The 15,907-nt window shown below is 38.7% G+C and overlaps 2 protein-coding genes, 2 non-coding genes and 1 pseudogene across 4 annotated transcripts; 2 read left to right on the top strand and 3 right to left on the bottom strand.

The window, feature by feature from the left end:
- Positions 1-2,043: 2,043 nt before the first annotated feature.
- Positions 2,044-2,115, top strand: trnad-guc (transfer RNA aspartic acid (anticodon GUC)). The gene has a single exon. It is a non-coding gene; the product is annotated as a tRNA-Asp (tRNA).
- Positions 2,116-7,565: 5,450 nt separating this feature from the next.
- On the bottom strand, positions 7,566-7,965 carry LOC144541729 (histone H2A-like). The gene has a single exon (XM_078286442.1). The coding sequence runs from the start codon at positions 7,963-7,965 to the stop codon at positions 7,582-7,584; it is 384 nt and encodes a 127-aa protein (XP_078142568.1). The 3' UTR covers positions 7,566-7,581.
- Positions 7,966-10,124: 2,159 nt separating this feature from the next.
- Positions 10,125-10,535, bottom strand: LOC144541788 (histone H3). The gene has a single exon (XM_078286782.1). It carries the CDS (start codon positions 10,533-10,535, stop codon positions 10,125-10,127), a length of 411 nt encoding a protein of 136 aa, XP_078142908.1.
- A 1,055-nt stretch (positions 10,536-11,590) lies between these two features.
- Positions 11,591-12,193, bottom strand: LOC144541773 (histone H1 pseudogene; annotated as a pseudogene).
- Positions 12,194-14,160: 1,967 nt separating this feature from the next.
- trnav-aac (transfer RNA valine (anticodon AAC)) lies at positions 14,161-14,233 on the top strand. Its single transcript has one exon. It is a non-coding gene; the product is annotated as a tRNA-Val (tRNA).
- Positions 14,234-15,907: the final 1,674 nt, after the last annotated feature.

The raw sequence follows: 15,907 nt of genomic DNA, 5'->3' as shown, positions 1-15,907 counted from the left end.
TAGGGAACCCGGTTTATATATCTATCGAGCTGCTTGTTCATTGGTCAGTTGGAGCATCAAAATCATCGCCCAATACCGAAAGAGAACAGGCGGTCCTAACTGCTGGTGTCATTTTCAGATAGCAACTATAGCACTTCCGCTCTGCAGTGACTGGGATTTTCAAAATAAAACTTCTCAAGACAAACCAATTATTGTGTATACAGAAGAGGATTAGGGCCACATGTGGAAAAAAATAAATATGAGTTAACTAGGCTATTTATTATTAGACCTGTGTTTCCTCTTGGGATTAAGTCTTTCAGCGATGAAAAGACTAGTTTTATTCAGGGAAGCTTCAAACCTCTCCAATACACCGTCACAGTATTCAGCTCGCAGCAGGATTTGTTCACATTTCTTCTCCTAAAATGGTTTCATATGCTTTACATTCCAAACAACACTAGTTGTCCAGTAAGCAGAGATGTCTGACGAGGGAATAAAAGTAAAAGTACTGTGGTGCTTGTTTTGTTTTAATTGGGTGATCTTTTGGTGTTTGTAAACACACTGATGCTGGCGGTGACTTAGGGCGGATCACCTTCACTTCCTGTGAGAGATTGTTCCTGAGGCGTTAACTTTCTGGCTGCAGTCATGATTAATGAAACTGAAAAGATATGTTGTTTAAGTTTGTAATATTCTCTGATTTTAGGCTGAAACATCATTTCGCATTTATCTTTTTTACTGTGTAGAAAACTAACTTTTATACCTCTTCAGTCTCTCCCATAGGAATTTTGGACTACACACCAAATGGTCGAGATGCTAATATATGTCATACAAAATGATACAAAATTACCACTCCTACTTATAACCTCTATGATGTACATGTAAACAGGTTTGAACACACACACACACACACACACACACACACACACACACACACACACACACACACACACACACACACCAGTTCTCACATGTACAGTATATAAATGGCCAGACACATTGACAACCTGCTGTATCAGTTTCTGCAATGTATTCATAGTATTCTGTTATATCAAGACTTGGCCATCTTGGTAGGAAAATAACGTATGATTGTGATAAATTAACAGGTGATTAAAATCAAATGTCAGCCACAGCCAATGAGCTGTGTATATTGTAAAGCACCATAGGAAATGCATGTGACACCATAGGAATACTATGGATTGGCTATCATGTTCATCTAACAGGTGAAAGGTCTCCGGTTTGAAACTGGGCATAAACATCCTTGTGTCATCACATAGAAGCTTTGAAGGAACCGTACGGTCACCATTCTGATTCACCCTCTACACCTCGGACTACCGCTTCAACTCCAGAACGTGCCATCTGCAGAAGTTCTCTGATGACTCCTCCATCATCAGGAAGACCAAGGAGCTGGTGGTGGACTTTCATAGGAGCAGGAATCCCCCAACCCCTGTCACCATCCAAGGGGAGGAGGTAGAGATGGTTCCTAGGAGTGCAGCTCAACAACAAACTGGACTGGTCGGACAACGCTGAGGCCCTCTACAGGAAAGGACAGAGCAGGCTGTACTTCCAGAGGATGCTCAGGTCCTTCAATGTGTGCAGCAGGCTGCTGCAGATGTTGTACCAGTCTGTAGTAGCCAGTGCACTCTTCTTTGCGGTGGTGTGCTGGGGAGGCGGCATCAAGGCAGCAGAAGCCCACAAACTGAACAAGCTGGTGAAGAAGGCTAGCTCTGTCGTGGGACTCAAACTGGACAGTCTGGAGGCTGTGGCAGAGGGGAGGATGAGGGGAAAGATTGACGCCTTCCTGGAGAACCCCTCTCACCCTCTCTAAGATGAGCTGAGGCTGATGAGGAGCAGCTTCAGCCACAGGCTCCTCCTCCTACATTGTGAAATATGTACAGTTAAAAAAGTATCAAAAAGTAAAAGTGGAAACAGCGCCATAAACTCCTCTGTTGTGAACAAAAATGTATGCATCTGCAGTGTTTCAGAACTCCATAGAATCAGAGTCAAAATTGGATTGACCTTGGTTACTATGATAATAACACATGACCTCGTCTCCCTGTAATGCACCTCTCCTCGTTAGTATAGTGGTGAGTATCCCCGCCTGTCACGCGGGAGACCGGGGTTCGATTCCCCGACGGGGAGGAATCTGTTTTCTCTCTCACAGCTTTATGGAGGCAGTGAGGGATCTGAGCTCAGGATTGATGGACAAACTGAGGAAAATTCAGCTGGAAGGAAGAAGGGAATTTAGTTGTAAAATGGCAAAACTATGCACCCAGCTGAAGTGGGAAGTCATGAAGCAGACATCAACGCTTACTCCTTTAGAGAAGGTTGGTCAAACCGTTTCTATCTGGACTGTGAAAAAAGCAGCTTGAACATTGACAGACAATGTGGTTCTGTTAAGGCTTGTGAACAAAAAAAGAATAAGAACATACAAAATAATGTTAATTCCTAGTTAAAGAGATCTGTATATAAATAAAATACATTTAGTGATTCACTATTCACAACATATATTCCTTGTAATGGCCACTACCCAAGTGTGACTTCCTGTAAAGAAGAATTACTGTAAGCAATATATGAAGAAACCCAGCTATCAGAAAAGTCACTGGATCATATGTGAATCGGCTCATTGATGGATAGAAGGGATATTCCCATTCAAATCAATAGGAGTGCATTGCTATTTATAAGCTCTTTTTCATGGCAGCATGATGAAATATCAAAGGCTTCCAATGGTTAGCTTGTACCAGCGAAAACCATGATACCAGGAATATGTCTTTCTGTCTGCTTTATTTATGTCTCTAATCATTCAATTCCACACAAAGACTGTAGGCCTATGCATACGATCCCCCCACGTCCCATCATAGCCTACATTCATACAAGCTTCAAAGACACTACATTTCACACAATAAATAATTATTCCATGACAGTTTTTAACAAGGTGAATTTGAAAGTTGCTTCACAAACTAGGCTATATCAACACATTCATCTGTGAATGTTTTACTGAACCACGCGTGCGTGTTCTCACGTCAATATACAGGCTGCCTGCAACATTGTATGTATTGTATGTATATGTGTTTGTATGTGTTTAGTTGTTTTTTTCTGTTGTTCATGTGATAGCTCTGAAAGTGACGAAATACATATTTTATGTTGATTAAAGAAAGGATTAACGAAAATGTATGATGCAAAGTAATTCCACATTACCGAAAAAGGGATTAAGAATAGCTCATTTGAAGATCTGCAGTTTAAGAAATAAAATACAGGACATTTCAGAATTTACATATATTGGCAATCTCAGAAACACATTTAGATTCAACGGTTCTTTATTGAACATAGATGGGTATAATATTTACAGACAAGATAGGAATGCAAATGGAGGTGGAGTAGCAATTTATGTTCAGAGCCAAATACCAGTAAGAGTTAGGGAGGATCTAAGAAGTACAGGAGTTGAAGTAATCTGGTTACAAGTTCAACTGCCTTATCTAAAGCCAGTATTTATTGGGTGTTGTTATAGACCACCAAATGCAACAATAATGTATCTGGATCAAATATGTGAAATGTTAGATAGGGTATGTGATATAAATAATGAGATTTACTTCCTGGGTGACTTAAATATTGATTGGAATTCAAGGTGTTGTGCACTCAGAAATAAGTTGCTTTCTCTTGCAGATACATGTAATTTGTCACAAGTTATTACAAAGCCAACAAGAATATGTTGCAGAGCTGATGGTTCAAAATGATCGACTTGCATTGATCTCATTTTTACAAATGTCACTGAGTTGTGCTCAAAAGCAGTATCAATTCCAGTAGGCTGCAGTGATCATAATCTAATTGCAATTGGAAGGAGGATTAAAGTTCCAAAATCTGGTCAGAAAATAATATTAAAGAGGATGTTTAAATACTTTAACGAAAGTAATTACTATGATGAAGTAAGAAATATTGACTGGTCAACAGTTCTACAGGAGGAAGATCCTGATTTGGCTTTGGATGTTTTTACTAACTTGTTAATGCCAATTATTGACAAACATGCCCCTGTAAGAAAGCAAACTGTGAGAAATGTTATGGCTCCATGGCTGGACCAAGAACTCAAAGCATACATGGTGCAAAGAAACCGAGCCAAGGCAGAAGCAACCAAATCGGGTGATGCATTACAGTGGAGTATATATTGTAAATTAAGGAATTATGTAAGAAAATTGAACAAAACGAAAAAAAGGATTTACTATCAAAATAGAATTAAAGATGCTAAATTAGACAGTAGAAAAATATGGAATGCACTCAATGAATTAATGGGAAGAAGAGTTAAACCAACACCATCCTTTTTGGAAGCAGATGGAAAATTTCTTACTAAACCAATGGATATTGCTAATTATTAAAGTTTAAACTATTTAAGTTATTGCGTGATGGTATGGATCTCAGACATGAAGAAGATGGGCTTTCAAGCAGATTAATAAAAGACAGAATAATAATCAATAATAAATCATGTAAGTTTAAATTTGAAAAGGTTAGTATTGGTACAATAGAGAAATTATTACGAGCAAGTAAAGAAAAACCTTCAGGTGTTGATAACCTTGATGTGAAGCTACTGAAACCTGTAGCAGAATTGATTGCTCTGCCTATTTCTTACATCATTCATTTAAGTTTAGAAAAATGGATTTGTCCGTCAGAATGGAAAATAGCCAAGATTGATCCACTAGCCAAGAATGGTAAAGAACCATTCTCAGGTAAAAATAGTCGACCAATAAGTCTACTACCCGCCTTGAGTAAAATTATGGAGAGAATGGTATATGAGCAAATCCAAAAGTATTTTTTTTTAAATGATTTAAATACGGTGTATCAGTATGCATATAAAAAGGGGCACTCTACAACTACGGCATTAACTCAGATGACTGATGACTGGATGAAAGAAATTGATGAGAAAAAAGTCGTTGGTGCTGTATTGTTGGATTTGAGTGCAGCATTTGACATACTTGATCATAAGTTGTTATTGAATAAGTTGAGCTGTTATGGCTTTGAAGCATCTGCTGCTGCATGGATCAAAAGTTATCTCACCAACAGGAAATATACTGTACATTTTAATGGTAGTTATTCTGAGGTAAGAGCAGTGAGTTGTGGAGTGCCTCAAGGAAGTTGTTTTGTTTTCCATTTTTACAAATGATTTCTAATTTCTTCTAATTTTAAATTATGCCACCATTGCGATGTATGCAGACAATTTTACAATATATGCATCAGCACACTCACACCTGGAGAACTTGGTAGGGTTTTAAATGAGGAATTAAAGTTAATAGAAGAATGGGTAACGGTAAATAAATTGGTTCTTCATATAGAAAAGATAAAATGTATGGTATTTGGTTCAACATATTCATTAAAAGTCGCATCAATTCTACACTTAACTATAGGAGATATAGATATTGAACAAGTAACAGATGCAAAGTTATTAGGGATCACTGTTGATAGTAAAATGTCTTGGAACAGCCAAATTGATCAAATGGTGGTAAAAATGGGCAGAGGCATGGCTACTATAAAACACTGTAGGAAATTCATGCCTAGCTAACTAACCAAACAATTAGTGCAAGCTTTAGTGTTATCACAGTTAGATTATTGTTCAGTGATTTGGTCCAACACAACAGAAAGTCATTTGAACAGATTGCAGGTAGCTCAGAACAAAGCAGCTCGCATTGCTCTTCACTGCCCATATCAAACAAGAGTAAGTACAATGAATAATCATTTGGCTTGGTTAAGTGTAAAAAGCAGGTTGCATTAGTGTGCTTTATTAAAAATATCATCATAACTAAAACCCCAGAAATACTTTATAGTAACCTATCATTTTGTTCAGATAGACATCATTATTCTACTCGGCAGTCATCAGAGGGTCGTTTTCTGTTGCCTCCGTGTAGAACGAGTTTAATACAGAGAACAGTTCATTATCGAGCAATGGTGGCATGGAATTCATTACCAAGTTTTTTGATTTCAGAAAGTAATACAACATGTTTTAACAAAAAGTTAAGATTGTATTTGTTTACACAAGGAATAGTGTAGAATATTATATGACTTTTTGTTTTTGAGCTATCCATCCCACTTTTATTTGTGATTGAGTGGATGAGTTGCTAAGTGATTTTTTTTTGTTTTAGAGCTATCCATCCCACTTTTATTTGTGATTTAGTGGATGAGTTGCTAAGTGATTTCTTTTTTTCAATTACTCAAGAGATGAAATTATTATATAGAGCTATCGTATGTATTAGACAGGCTTTGAGTTGGTGTTTGTTGTTGTGTGTCTTAGTGGTTGTGTTATGTATTTGGTCTTATTGTGAGTATGTTACGGATGTGTATTGATGTATTTTCTGTTATTGAAGTATTGTTAAAAATACTAATGGGGACCCCAGGAAGAGTATACTGTTACAATACAGTAGCTAATGGGGATCTAAATAAACAAACAAACAAACAATCAACTGCACTAGGTGAGCGGTTCCTACACAACAAAGGGATTCAAACACATGAAGTAAACTAAAAAAAAAAAGGTTCCACTGAGATTTGAATTCAGATCGATGGATTCAGAGTACAGAGTACTAACCATTAAACCATGGAACCACAACACATCAACACTGCTGTCTTTATTTTTTTTTATTTTTTCCCGCCTAAAGACTCCGAAAATCAGACAGTGTCAAACCATGACCAGGCAAACTCACTGTAAGAGAGCAACTGTAGTTATTTCTCATGGTCGTCTTTTTTTTTTCTTTTTTTTCTGCAGGTTAAAAAAAAAATACAATTTACTTTTTTTTTACAATCTAAAAAGACAATTTAAGTGTTTTTTTTTATTTTATTTTAAAAAATAAAAGGAAGAGAAAAGAAGAAAGAAAAAAGAATAAGAAAATAAAACTATGACAGTCCTTAGAAATTCAAAGAGCAACATGTACCACGGGACAAGTTTATTTGTCTTGACTTCTATGGATGTCCTTTTCTGATTATGTGTTTGAAAACGACAGTAGGCTACTTGGAATTGATGTCTGGTTTATCACTGCTGTCTTTACAGGAGCATGTCATGCTATATACTTGATATCAGATTGTTATTGTCATCATATCTCAAATATGTTTAGTATGAACTGCATGAGATACACCACATACTGGGGACTGGAGCGGACAGATGCATCATGAAATCTATGCTGATTCTACTCTGCATCTGTCCATTTTACTATAGAGTAAGCGAATAACTAATTGTAATAGATTAATAGATTGTGAACCAGATAGAGCTCAGAAAAAACATAACTAAGAAAATATTACATGTTGTTAGAGTTTGTGATAACTTGTAAATATAAAATTATTTCTGCCAGTAGCTAAATTAAAAAAGAAACAGAAAAAAAACCCAGAAACTGCCCAATTTATATTCCATGTTATAATTGTTCTTACATTGAGCATTTAAAAAAATAAAAGGTAAAATGCATGCCATTAACAGCCTGAGGATTGACATTGTCAATTATGTCAGTGATGCAGTAGGAAGCTAGGCAGCATACACACTACACAACTTGTAAAGAGGTTAGAAAAACCTGGAAAACTCTTTTGAAGACAGTGGGTGGCTCTTAAAAGAGCCTTTGGTTTGATCCGAAAACAAACTGGTCGAGTTTACTTCTTGGCGGGCTTCTCGGTCTTCTTGGGCAGCAGCACCGCCTGGATGTTGGGCAGCACGCCGCCCTGAGCGATGGTCACTCCGCCCAGCAGCTTGTTGAGCTCCTCGTCGTTGCGGACGGCCAGCTGCAGGTGACGGGGGATGATACGGGTCTTCTTGTTGTCGCGAGCGGCGTTTCCGGCCAACTCCAGGATCTCAGCGGTCAGGTACTCGAGCACCGCCGCCAGATAGACCGGGGCTCCGGCACCCACACGCTGGGCATAGTTGCCTTTGCGCAGCAGCCTGTGAACACGGCCGACAGGGAACTGAAGACCGGCACGAGATGAGCGAGTCTTTGCCTTGGCACGAGCTTTGCCGCCGGTTTTTCCGCGTCCAGACATTATCTTTGCTTTCTTCTTGACTAGTGAATCAAAGAATGAGTTGCAACTGTCGGGAACCGGTTTATAGGTCTGTCGAGCTGCTTGTTCATTGGTCAGAATCTTGGCCCAATCAGAAGAGAGGACCCCTTAAAATGTCCTTAATTTCTCCAATACATAAACATTACAGTTTTTTCTGAATGCTTAAACACTACCAGTGATTCTTGAAGCACTATCTCTGAAACCATTAACACTTGTAGCCAATGCATTTACCAAGTGTGCCAAACTGAATGCACGTTCTCTGCTTTACACTCAGTTTGTAATTTTATAACACACTTTTTGCAAAATTGTAAACACAACTCACTGCTTTACACTCAGTTTGCAATTCTGTAAAGTTTTGTCATACATGTAGTAAACACACATACAAAGAAGGGGGAAAAGTTTTTTTTTTTTTTTTTACAGTAAGAAAAAAAACAAAAAACTTTTCCCCCTTATTTGTATTGATAGTGTGTTATGTTCGGAATACACATCCATACTTTACACATTTGGATACCTGTGTGTATGTGTGTTTACTACATGTATGACAAAACTTTACAGTATTGCAAACTGCTATGCCCTGCACACAGAAAAAGCAAAAGCTACAAGTGTTTTTCATTTATACTCTCAGTGCGTAGTTGGTGCTTCGTGTGCTTATTCAAATGATGGTTTGTGTGTTTGTGTTGACGCAAAAACACAATGTTTTAAAAGAGTTTGAAGAGTTTTGCAAGAATTGTTTGCTTTTGCAAGAGATGTATAATGTTTTGCTGGTTTGGTGTAAGGTTTTGTGGTTAGTGTGTAGAGTTTTGCAAAAATAGCCTATAGTTTCAAAGATAGTGCCTAAGCAATCAGAAAAAACTGTAATTATCCATTCAAAATAACATAGCTTTGATAAAGTGAGGTACGTACCATGGGTTCATAAGGGATTTATTCATGGGTTGATTCACAGAGACAGTAGTAATTAAGGGATTTTTTATGCCGTCTCCCTGAATTTTTCATTAAAGTAGAAGAGTCAATATTAAGGGGGGTTTATTGATGGGTCTCCTCCATTAATAAATCCCTTGGTTAATTTTAAGGGGCTGTTGCATGAAGGGGTGAATTCATGTAAATTAATGAAAATGTAAGGTTATTTTAAGAGATTACTGGTTCCTAAAGGTTTCTGCTCCTGTCAAGTTATCACAGCAACGATAACACTTCCGCCCTGTCTCATAACAAACCAACTTTTATGTACTCAAAACAGGATTAGGACCACATGTTAACAATTTGAGTTCTCAGATTAATATCACAATTCTGACATTTAAGTAAATCATCCTCTAAATTCTGAGATAAATCTCAGAACTGGGATTTTTCAGGTGGCCCTAATCCTCTTCGACACCTGTATTTTTTTTCCATTCACATTTAATTATTAATTATTATTATTTAATTATAATAAAGCTATGTTATGAAGAAATAACATAGAAACATGAAACATGGAAAAAAAAACAACTGATAACAAGAAAAGACAGAAAGAGATATGCATATAGCTGCATTTTCTACAGACATACACTGAGATCATCTACTGTTTGTGCTTAAAGCATATTTTATCAGGCCCAGGCAGCCAAATGAGCCATGTCTGCTTCACTGACTTTTCTACTATATCAATCGTGGACAGAGAAAACTGAAAACAGCAGTCTTAACTCACACTCTCTTCTCTCCACACACACTGAATTTATAGATTAGTGACAGAATTGAGTGAGCAGAACTTGTATCCGTGAAATGTAAAACTATTGAATGTGTAAGAGATATGTTGTACATGTAAATGGTAAAAATAGCAAATAGTGTGATTTTGGTGTATGGGAGAGATAGAATTGTTTGTGTGAGTGTAAGAGAAAAAAAAACAATAGATGTTTGAGCAATTAATGGAGACCTTATGAATGACCTCGAAGGGCATACTCCTACTAAACTCATACTCCTACATACTATTTGGAGTACACATAATCTTAGTACGTTATATATTGCTTGTGTAATTTAGAAAAAAAACAAACAACTATACCGGTATATTATTTATAAAAGATCAATTACATTAACTTTTAAAGCGGAATCAACTCTTACAGTGAATACTGAGGTGGCTCTTAAAAGAGCCGTTGTGTGACTGATGACAGGTCGGTTTAAGCTCGCTCTCCGCGGATGCGGCGGGCCAGCTGGATGTCCTTGGGCATGATGGTGACCCTCTTGGCGTGGATGGCGCACAGGTTGGTGTCCTCAAACAGGCCGACCAGGTAAGCCTCGCTGGCCTCCTGCAGAGCCATGACAGCGGAGCTCTGGAAGCGCAGGTCGGTCTTGAAATCCTGAGCGATCTCTCGGACCAGGCGCTGGAAGGGCAGCTTGCGGATCAGCAGCTCGGTGGATTTCTGGTAGCGACGGATCTCTCTCAGAGCCACGGTACCGGGCCTGTAACGGTGGGGCTTCTTCACGCCGCCGGTGGCCGGAGCGCTTTTCCTGGCAGCCTTGGTGGCGAGCTGCTTCCTGGGAGCTTTTCCTCCAGTGGATTTACGGGCGGTCTGCTTGGTTCTGGCCATGGTAGAAAAGTCAACACTTCCTTCTTAAGAGCACAAGAAAGTATGTGGTTTGAGAGTGAATGTCGGCTTTATGTAGCCAGTGCCGGAGAGCTGCCATACGCTGATTGGTCTGCCCGAGGGAAGCGCGCGCATCAGCAGATGGAAAGTCCACCCAAAATTCAAACACTGCTCTGCAGCAGCTCCAGTCCAGCAGAATTAGGACGAAAGGCGGCAGAAATACCGAAAAGGAAGACGATTTTACTATTTATTTTTTACTATTCAAGTATTTTCAGTCAGTTTTTTTCACTCCTATGTGGAAAAGATAACCAGCAAAATCATGATAAAAAGATAAGGAAACGAAATCAATAAAATCCATAAAAATAAACTAAAACAATAAAATTACATGAATAGAATAAAATAATAGGATTCAGCACACTGAGTGGAGTGTGAAGAACGGAAAACATGCACTTCTTACATGTATGGATTTACTTAGCCTATTAAAATATATGCAGCACTTTAATAACTATGCAAACTATAATACAGTATTTATACATGTATTAAGACAAATGTGCAGGGATTTATGATGCTTATGTAGTTGGTGCTCTGTCTATAATCTACAGAAGAGGAAACAGAAAAGGTACAGGATGGGAAGACCAATGCATCATTTTTCTTGCAAATGTCATGTCATGTTGAGTCAAACCTGTGTTTGAGTCCAGAAGATTAATAAAGTCCAAGTACTTAACTGGCATACTGTGTAATGCACTTACTCAAATATTTACATATTTACAATCTATACAAATACCTCACGTAGGCCTACTTACACATCACTTATTTAAATTATGTGTGCATTTATGACTGTCAACCTGACAAGAAGTACAGCAAAAAGTAACCAGCATTGTTGTCAGAGTGTTTATCTGGTGTCTGTGTGGTGGGGTAATCGGTGATATCAACTAACTTGAATTAAGTGTATCTTATATATGACCATAAAATGTAAAAAGGAAATGCTCTTTGAAAGTAGTGGGTGGCTCTTAAAAGAGCCTTTTGGGGCAAACAGTGGTGGAGTAAAGCCGGGAAGCTTACTTCTTCTTGGGTGCCTTTTTGGGCTTTGCTGCTTTGGGCTTTGCAGCCTTCTTGGCGACAGGTTTCTTGGCAGCAGCGGGCTTCTTCACCGCCTTCTTCGGGCTCTTAGCGGCCTTTTTAGCCGCTGGTTTCTTTGCTGCGGGCTTCTTTACTTTCGCCGGGGATTTCTTAGCGGCTACAGGCTTCTTAGCTGCAGCCTTCTTCTTGGGGCTCTTGACGGGTTTCTTGGCAGCGGGCTTCTTGGCTTTCGGAGCGGGTTTCTTGACAGCCGGCTTCTTGACCTTTTCAGCCTTCTTGGCGATCTTGAAGGAGCCGGAGGCCCCGGTCCCCTTGGTCTGGACCAGAGTGCCTTTTAGCACCAGCTTCTTGATGGCGATCTTGACGCGGGCCTTGTTCTTGTCCACGTCGTAGCCTCCGGCAGCCAGGCTCTTCTTGACGGCGGCCAGAGACACGCCGCTCCGCTCCTTGGAGGCGGACACAGCTTTAGTGATCAGGTCACTGACGCTGGGGCCGCTCTTCTTCGGCTTCACGGCCTTCTTCTTCGCAGGTTTAACCGTTTTAGCCGTGGCGGCCGCGGGTGCTGGAGCGACTTCTGTCATTGTTCGCTTCTAGTCTGTTCTGCTTCACACAACTCTGTAAAGTCTCACTGGACTGTTTGTAGATGGAGAGCAAGAGGCGGGACTTATACACAGCATGAGGACCGTGTAGACTCAACGCATGCAGCTGCTCCCTGTACAGCTCAAATGTGGCGACACTTGTGCTTTCTCTTCCACCTTTTACAGATAAAATACGCAGATCGGAGATGGTTTCAAGTGTAACTGTTATTGGACCTGAGAGAAAACGTGTTTCCTCTCGGAATGAACTCGTTTCTAGCGATGAAGAGACTATAATTTTATTCAGGGAAGCTTCAAACCTCTCCATTACACCGGCACAGTATTCAGCTCGCAGTGGGATTTCTTCACATTTCGACTCGTAAAATGGTTTCATATGCTTTACATTCCAAACAACACTAGTTGTCCAGTAAGCAGAGATGTCTGACGAGGGAATACAAGTAAAAGTACTGTAGTGCTCTGATTTGTTTTGTTTTAATCGGCAGATTTTTGGGTGTCAGTAAACACATTGATGCTGGCGGGGACTTCCTGTGAGAGATTGTTCCCGAGGCGTTTTCTTTGTCTCAGGTGAATGCTGCAGTCATGATTAATGAAACCTAACGATATTTTGTTAAAGTCTGTGATGTTCTCTGATTTTACATGAAAGTAGGCCAAACATTTATTTTCTCCAATGGACACAAATATCCTGTCTAATATAAACTTTTAATGCACTGTAATCCAACTTGCTGTTTAAATCCATTAGACTGAAATATCATTCTGTAGGCCTATTTATCTTTTTTTTTATTGTGTGGAAAACAATACATTAAACCAACAGGTAAAAGGGGAATGAAGCTCATTGCTTGTGTTAAGAAGGCTTCTCCCCAAAAATGTGATTATTCTTCTTTCAAAGAAGTGTGCCTTGGACTATTCTTTTGGGGAGATCAGCCTTCTCAACCACAATCAATGAGCTTCATTCCCTTTTTTGCCTGTCATATAAACCTTGACTCCAAAGAACACCTTCTTTGATACCTGGTAAGCAAAGCAGCGCCCCTCAGCCTCATTCCATGAGCAGCAACTGCTTGGAGATCATTTGAATTTTGGTTCCACATTTGTCCCTGATTTTATCCCAGTACTACATTTACAGTGTTTCTGTTTGATACTTAATCCTAATTAAAAACGTGTGATTCTCTGCTCTTCACAACTTTGGAAATACATTATTTTTTCTATTATTTATTTATTTAGTTATTTATGAAGATCTCAGATGGACCTGTTTCTTGCTGAATAATTTAATAGGAACAGAGAAAAGACAATTTAGGAATTATCTCACAAATCAGACAAGATATGTTTGTTTCAGGTGTCCATTGTTTGAAAACTGCGATATAAGAAAGTGTGTTAAAAATGTAGCCTATTATCTACTGTCTTTACAAACATCTGTTTTGTTTAATTTAATTTACAGACAGGATAATTCTGGTTCTTAAATGGTTCTTGGTGACATTAGTGAAATGAGTCACATGGGCAATATGTGCTTTGGACATGAGGAATGTGTGGTTCTGGAACATTTTCTGGTGCTCCACATGTTATAAATTGTGATAACATGATTACATGTGATAACATGTTTTTCCACATGTGTAGCCTACATCATGTGGTTTTTCTGTAAGAGATATTTTATTTTACATGTTATTATTTTTTCTTTTGAAAAGTCTTATTCAAGAATAGGTACCATTCAAGAAATGTTCAATACAGTATGTTTATTGCTTATTTCCTTTCACTGCTGAAAGAAAGAAAGAAATTAAGAAAGAAAGAAAGAAAGAAAGAAAGAAAGAAAGAAAGAAAGAAAGAAAGAAAGAGTTTTCATGTTCTTAAATGAAACATCTATAGATACTTAAAAAACAGAGTTAAAACCTCACATACCACATGATCTGATCAGGCCTGTCTGGACATGGACAGATACCCGGCTGCGTTGCAGCAAAGTAACAGTTTCCGTAGTGTAGTGGTTATCACGTTCGCCTAACACGCGAAAGGTCCCCGGTTCGAGACCGGGCGGAAACAACTTTATTTATCCCGTAGGAGCTTTGAATCTGGACAGCCAACTAACTCTCTGAATAAAATCAAAGCAGGCACAGTTGAATCTGCAGATTAAAAGTTGTAAGCCTACTGGCAACTGTAGTTGCCAAAGGGTGTATTTATCATTTCAATTATCATGTAACATTTTTTTCATGCTTTAAATGTTTTTTTTTATTGTGATATCCCACAAGAAAACAAACAAATAAAAATAATAATGATAATTATTATAATTAATGATAATGACGATTCCTGGCGGTACTTCCTGAAGGCACAGCAGTGGCAAAAAAAGATAATTTTCATATAATCATGGTAGCTTAATTTTTAACATATATATATCTACTTAATCATGAAGGTCTCTAGTATCACCCAATCAAAAAAAAACATAAATCAAATCTATTGTTTTTTCAGAAGCTAGTCTAATGTCTGGGTGGTAACTATAGTTTGATTGACTTCTGACCTGGCCCTAGTATCTCGTTGATAGTATAGTGAGTATCCCGCCTTTATAATTTATGCAAAAAAGACCATTAACATGAAGGCCCATTCATGGCCCACACATTAGCCTAGGCTTCATGAAAGAGCTGATTTACTTCTTCCATATTCATAATTGTCGGTAAACACACTGATGCTGGCGGTGAGGGCGGGTCACTTCCAGTGAGAGATACGTTTTCTGGCTAGGTGAATGCAAACTTGATTAATGACTGAAAAGGCATATTATCTGATTTTACCTCAAATTTCCTCCAATGCACACAAATGTCATAAATGTCTAGTAGGCTACACCAGCTCCACTACACACAACTCAACTTCATCCACCCAAAGGTCCTTTAAGGGCCACACACTACTTCAACAAAGAGCTCGTTTACTCACATATTTGGTATGGGAAATTCTGTATCTAAAATTTTGTTATTGGTGTTAGTATAATATTGATTAGTAGCCTATACTTATCAAAGCAATACATGCTGACACAATTTGATGCTGGAAACATTTATCCACTGATTGGATTTTCTATTATTCTCCAACTCTGTACAGTCTTATTTTTTGGGGGGATGGTCGTCTAAACCTAATTCTCCATCACTTACAATAAATCACAAGTCTATTAACATTTGCCGATTAGAAGCTGTATAGATTTTATGATGCATCTGTCTTTTCCACTCCCCAGTATGTGAAGGGACCATTCCTTATGCAAGTCTTACTAAACACATGTGATATGACAGTAATATACTGTATGTCACGTGAAAGCATGACAAGCTCCAGCAAAGATAACAGGGTGAGTTTGTGTTGTGGTGGCCAGATAATGTGGCCTTAAGAGCCACAGTATCTGTTATTGTTCAAGCTGTTTTATCACAGTCCAGAAAACATTTTTTTTTTTTTCAGAAGAACCATTTGTTGTATGTGGCATAGGCTTTGCCTTCTAACAGCTTCACTATTGGTTAACTTACCAGTTCAGCTACTGTAGCTTTACCACTAACTGTCACAACTCCAGTTCCATCCACCAGAGAGCGCCAAAGGACTTCCAACTACCAGCCTGATCTCCACCTGCACACCTGATTCCATTCTTCTCATCAGTCTACACACCTGGTCCTCATCACTCCCCTACATATATATACCTGTCGCCCCAGTTACTCAGTGCTTGCAATTCGAGTCTGTCTCGTGTACTTAGCT

This window comes from Centroberyx gerrardi, chromosome 11, assembly GCF_048128805.1.
Source record: "Centroberyx gerrardi isolate f3 chromosome 11, fCenGer3.hap1.cur.20231027, whole genome shotgun sequence".
Lineage (NCBI taxonomy): Eukaryota > Metazoa > Chordata > Actinopteri > Beryciformes > Berycidae > Centroberyx > Centroberyx gerrardi.
This window is presented reverse-complemented; position numbering and strand designations above follow the sequence as displayed.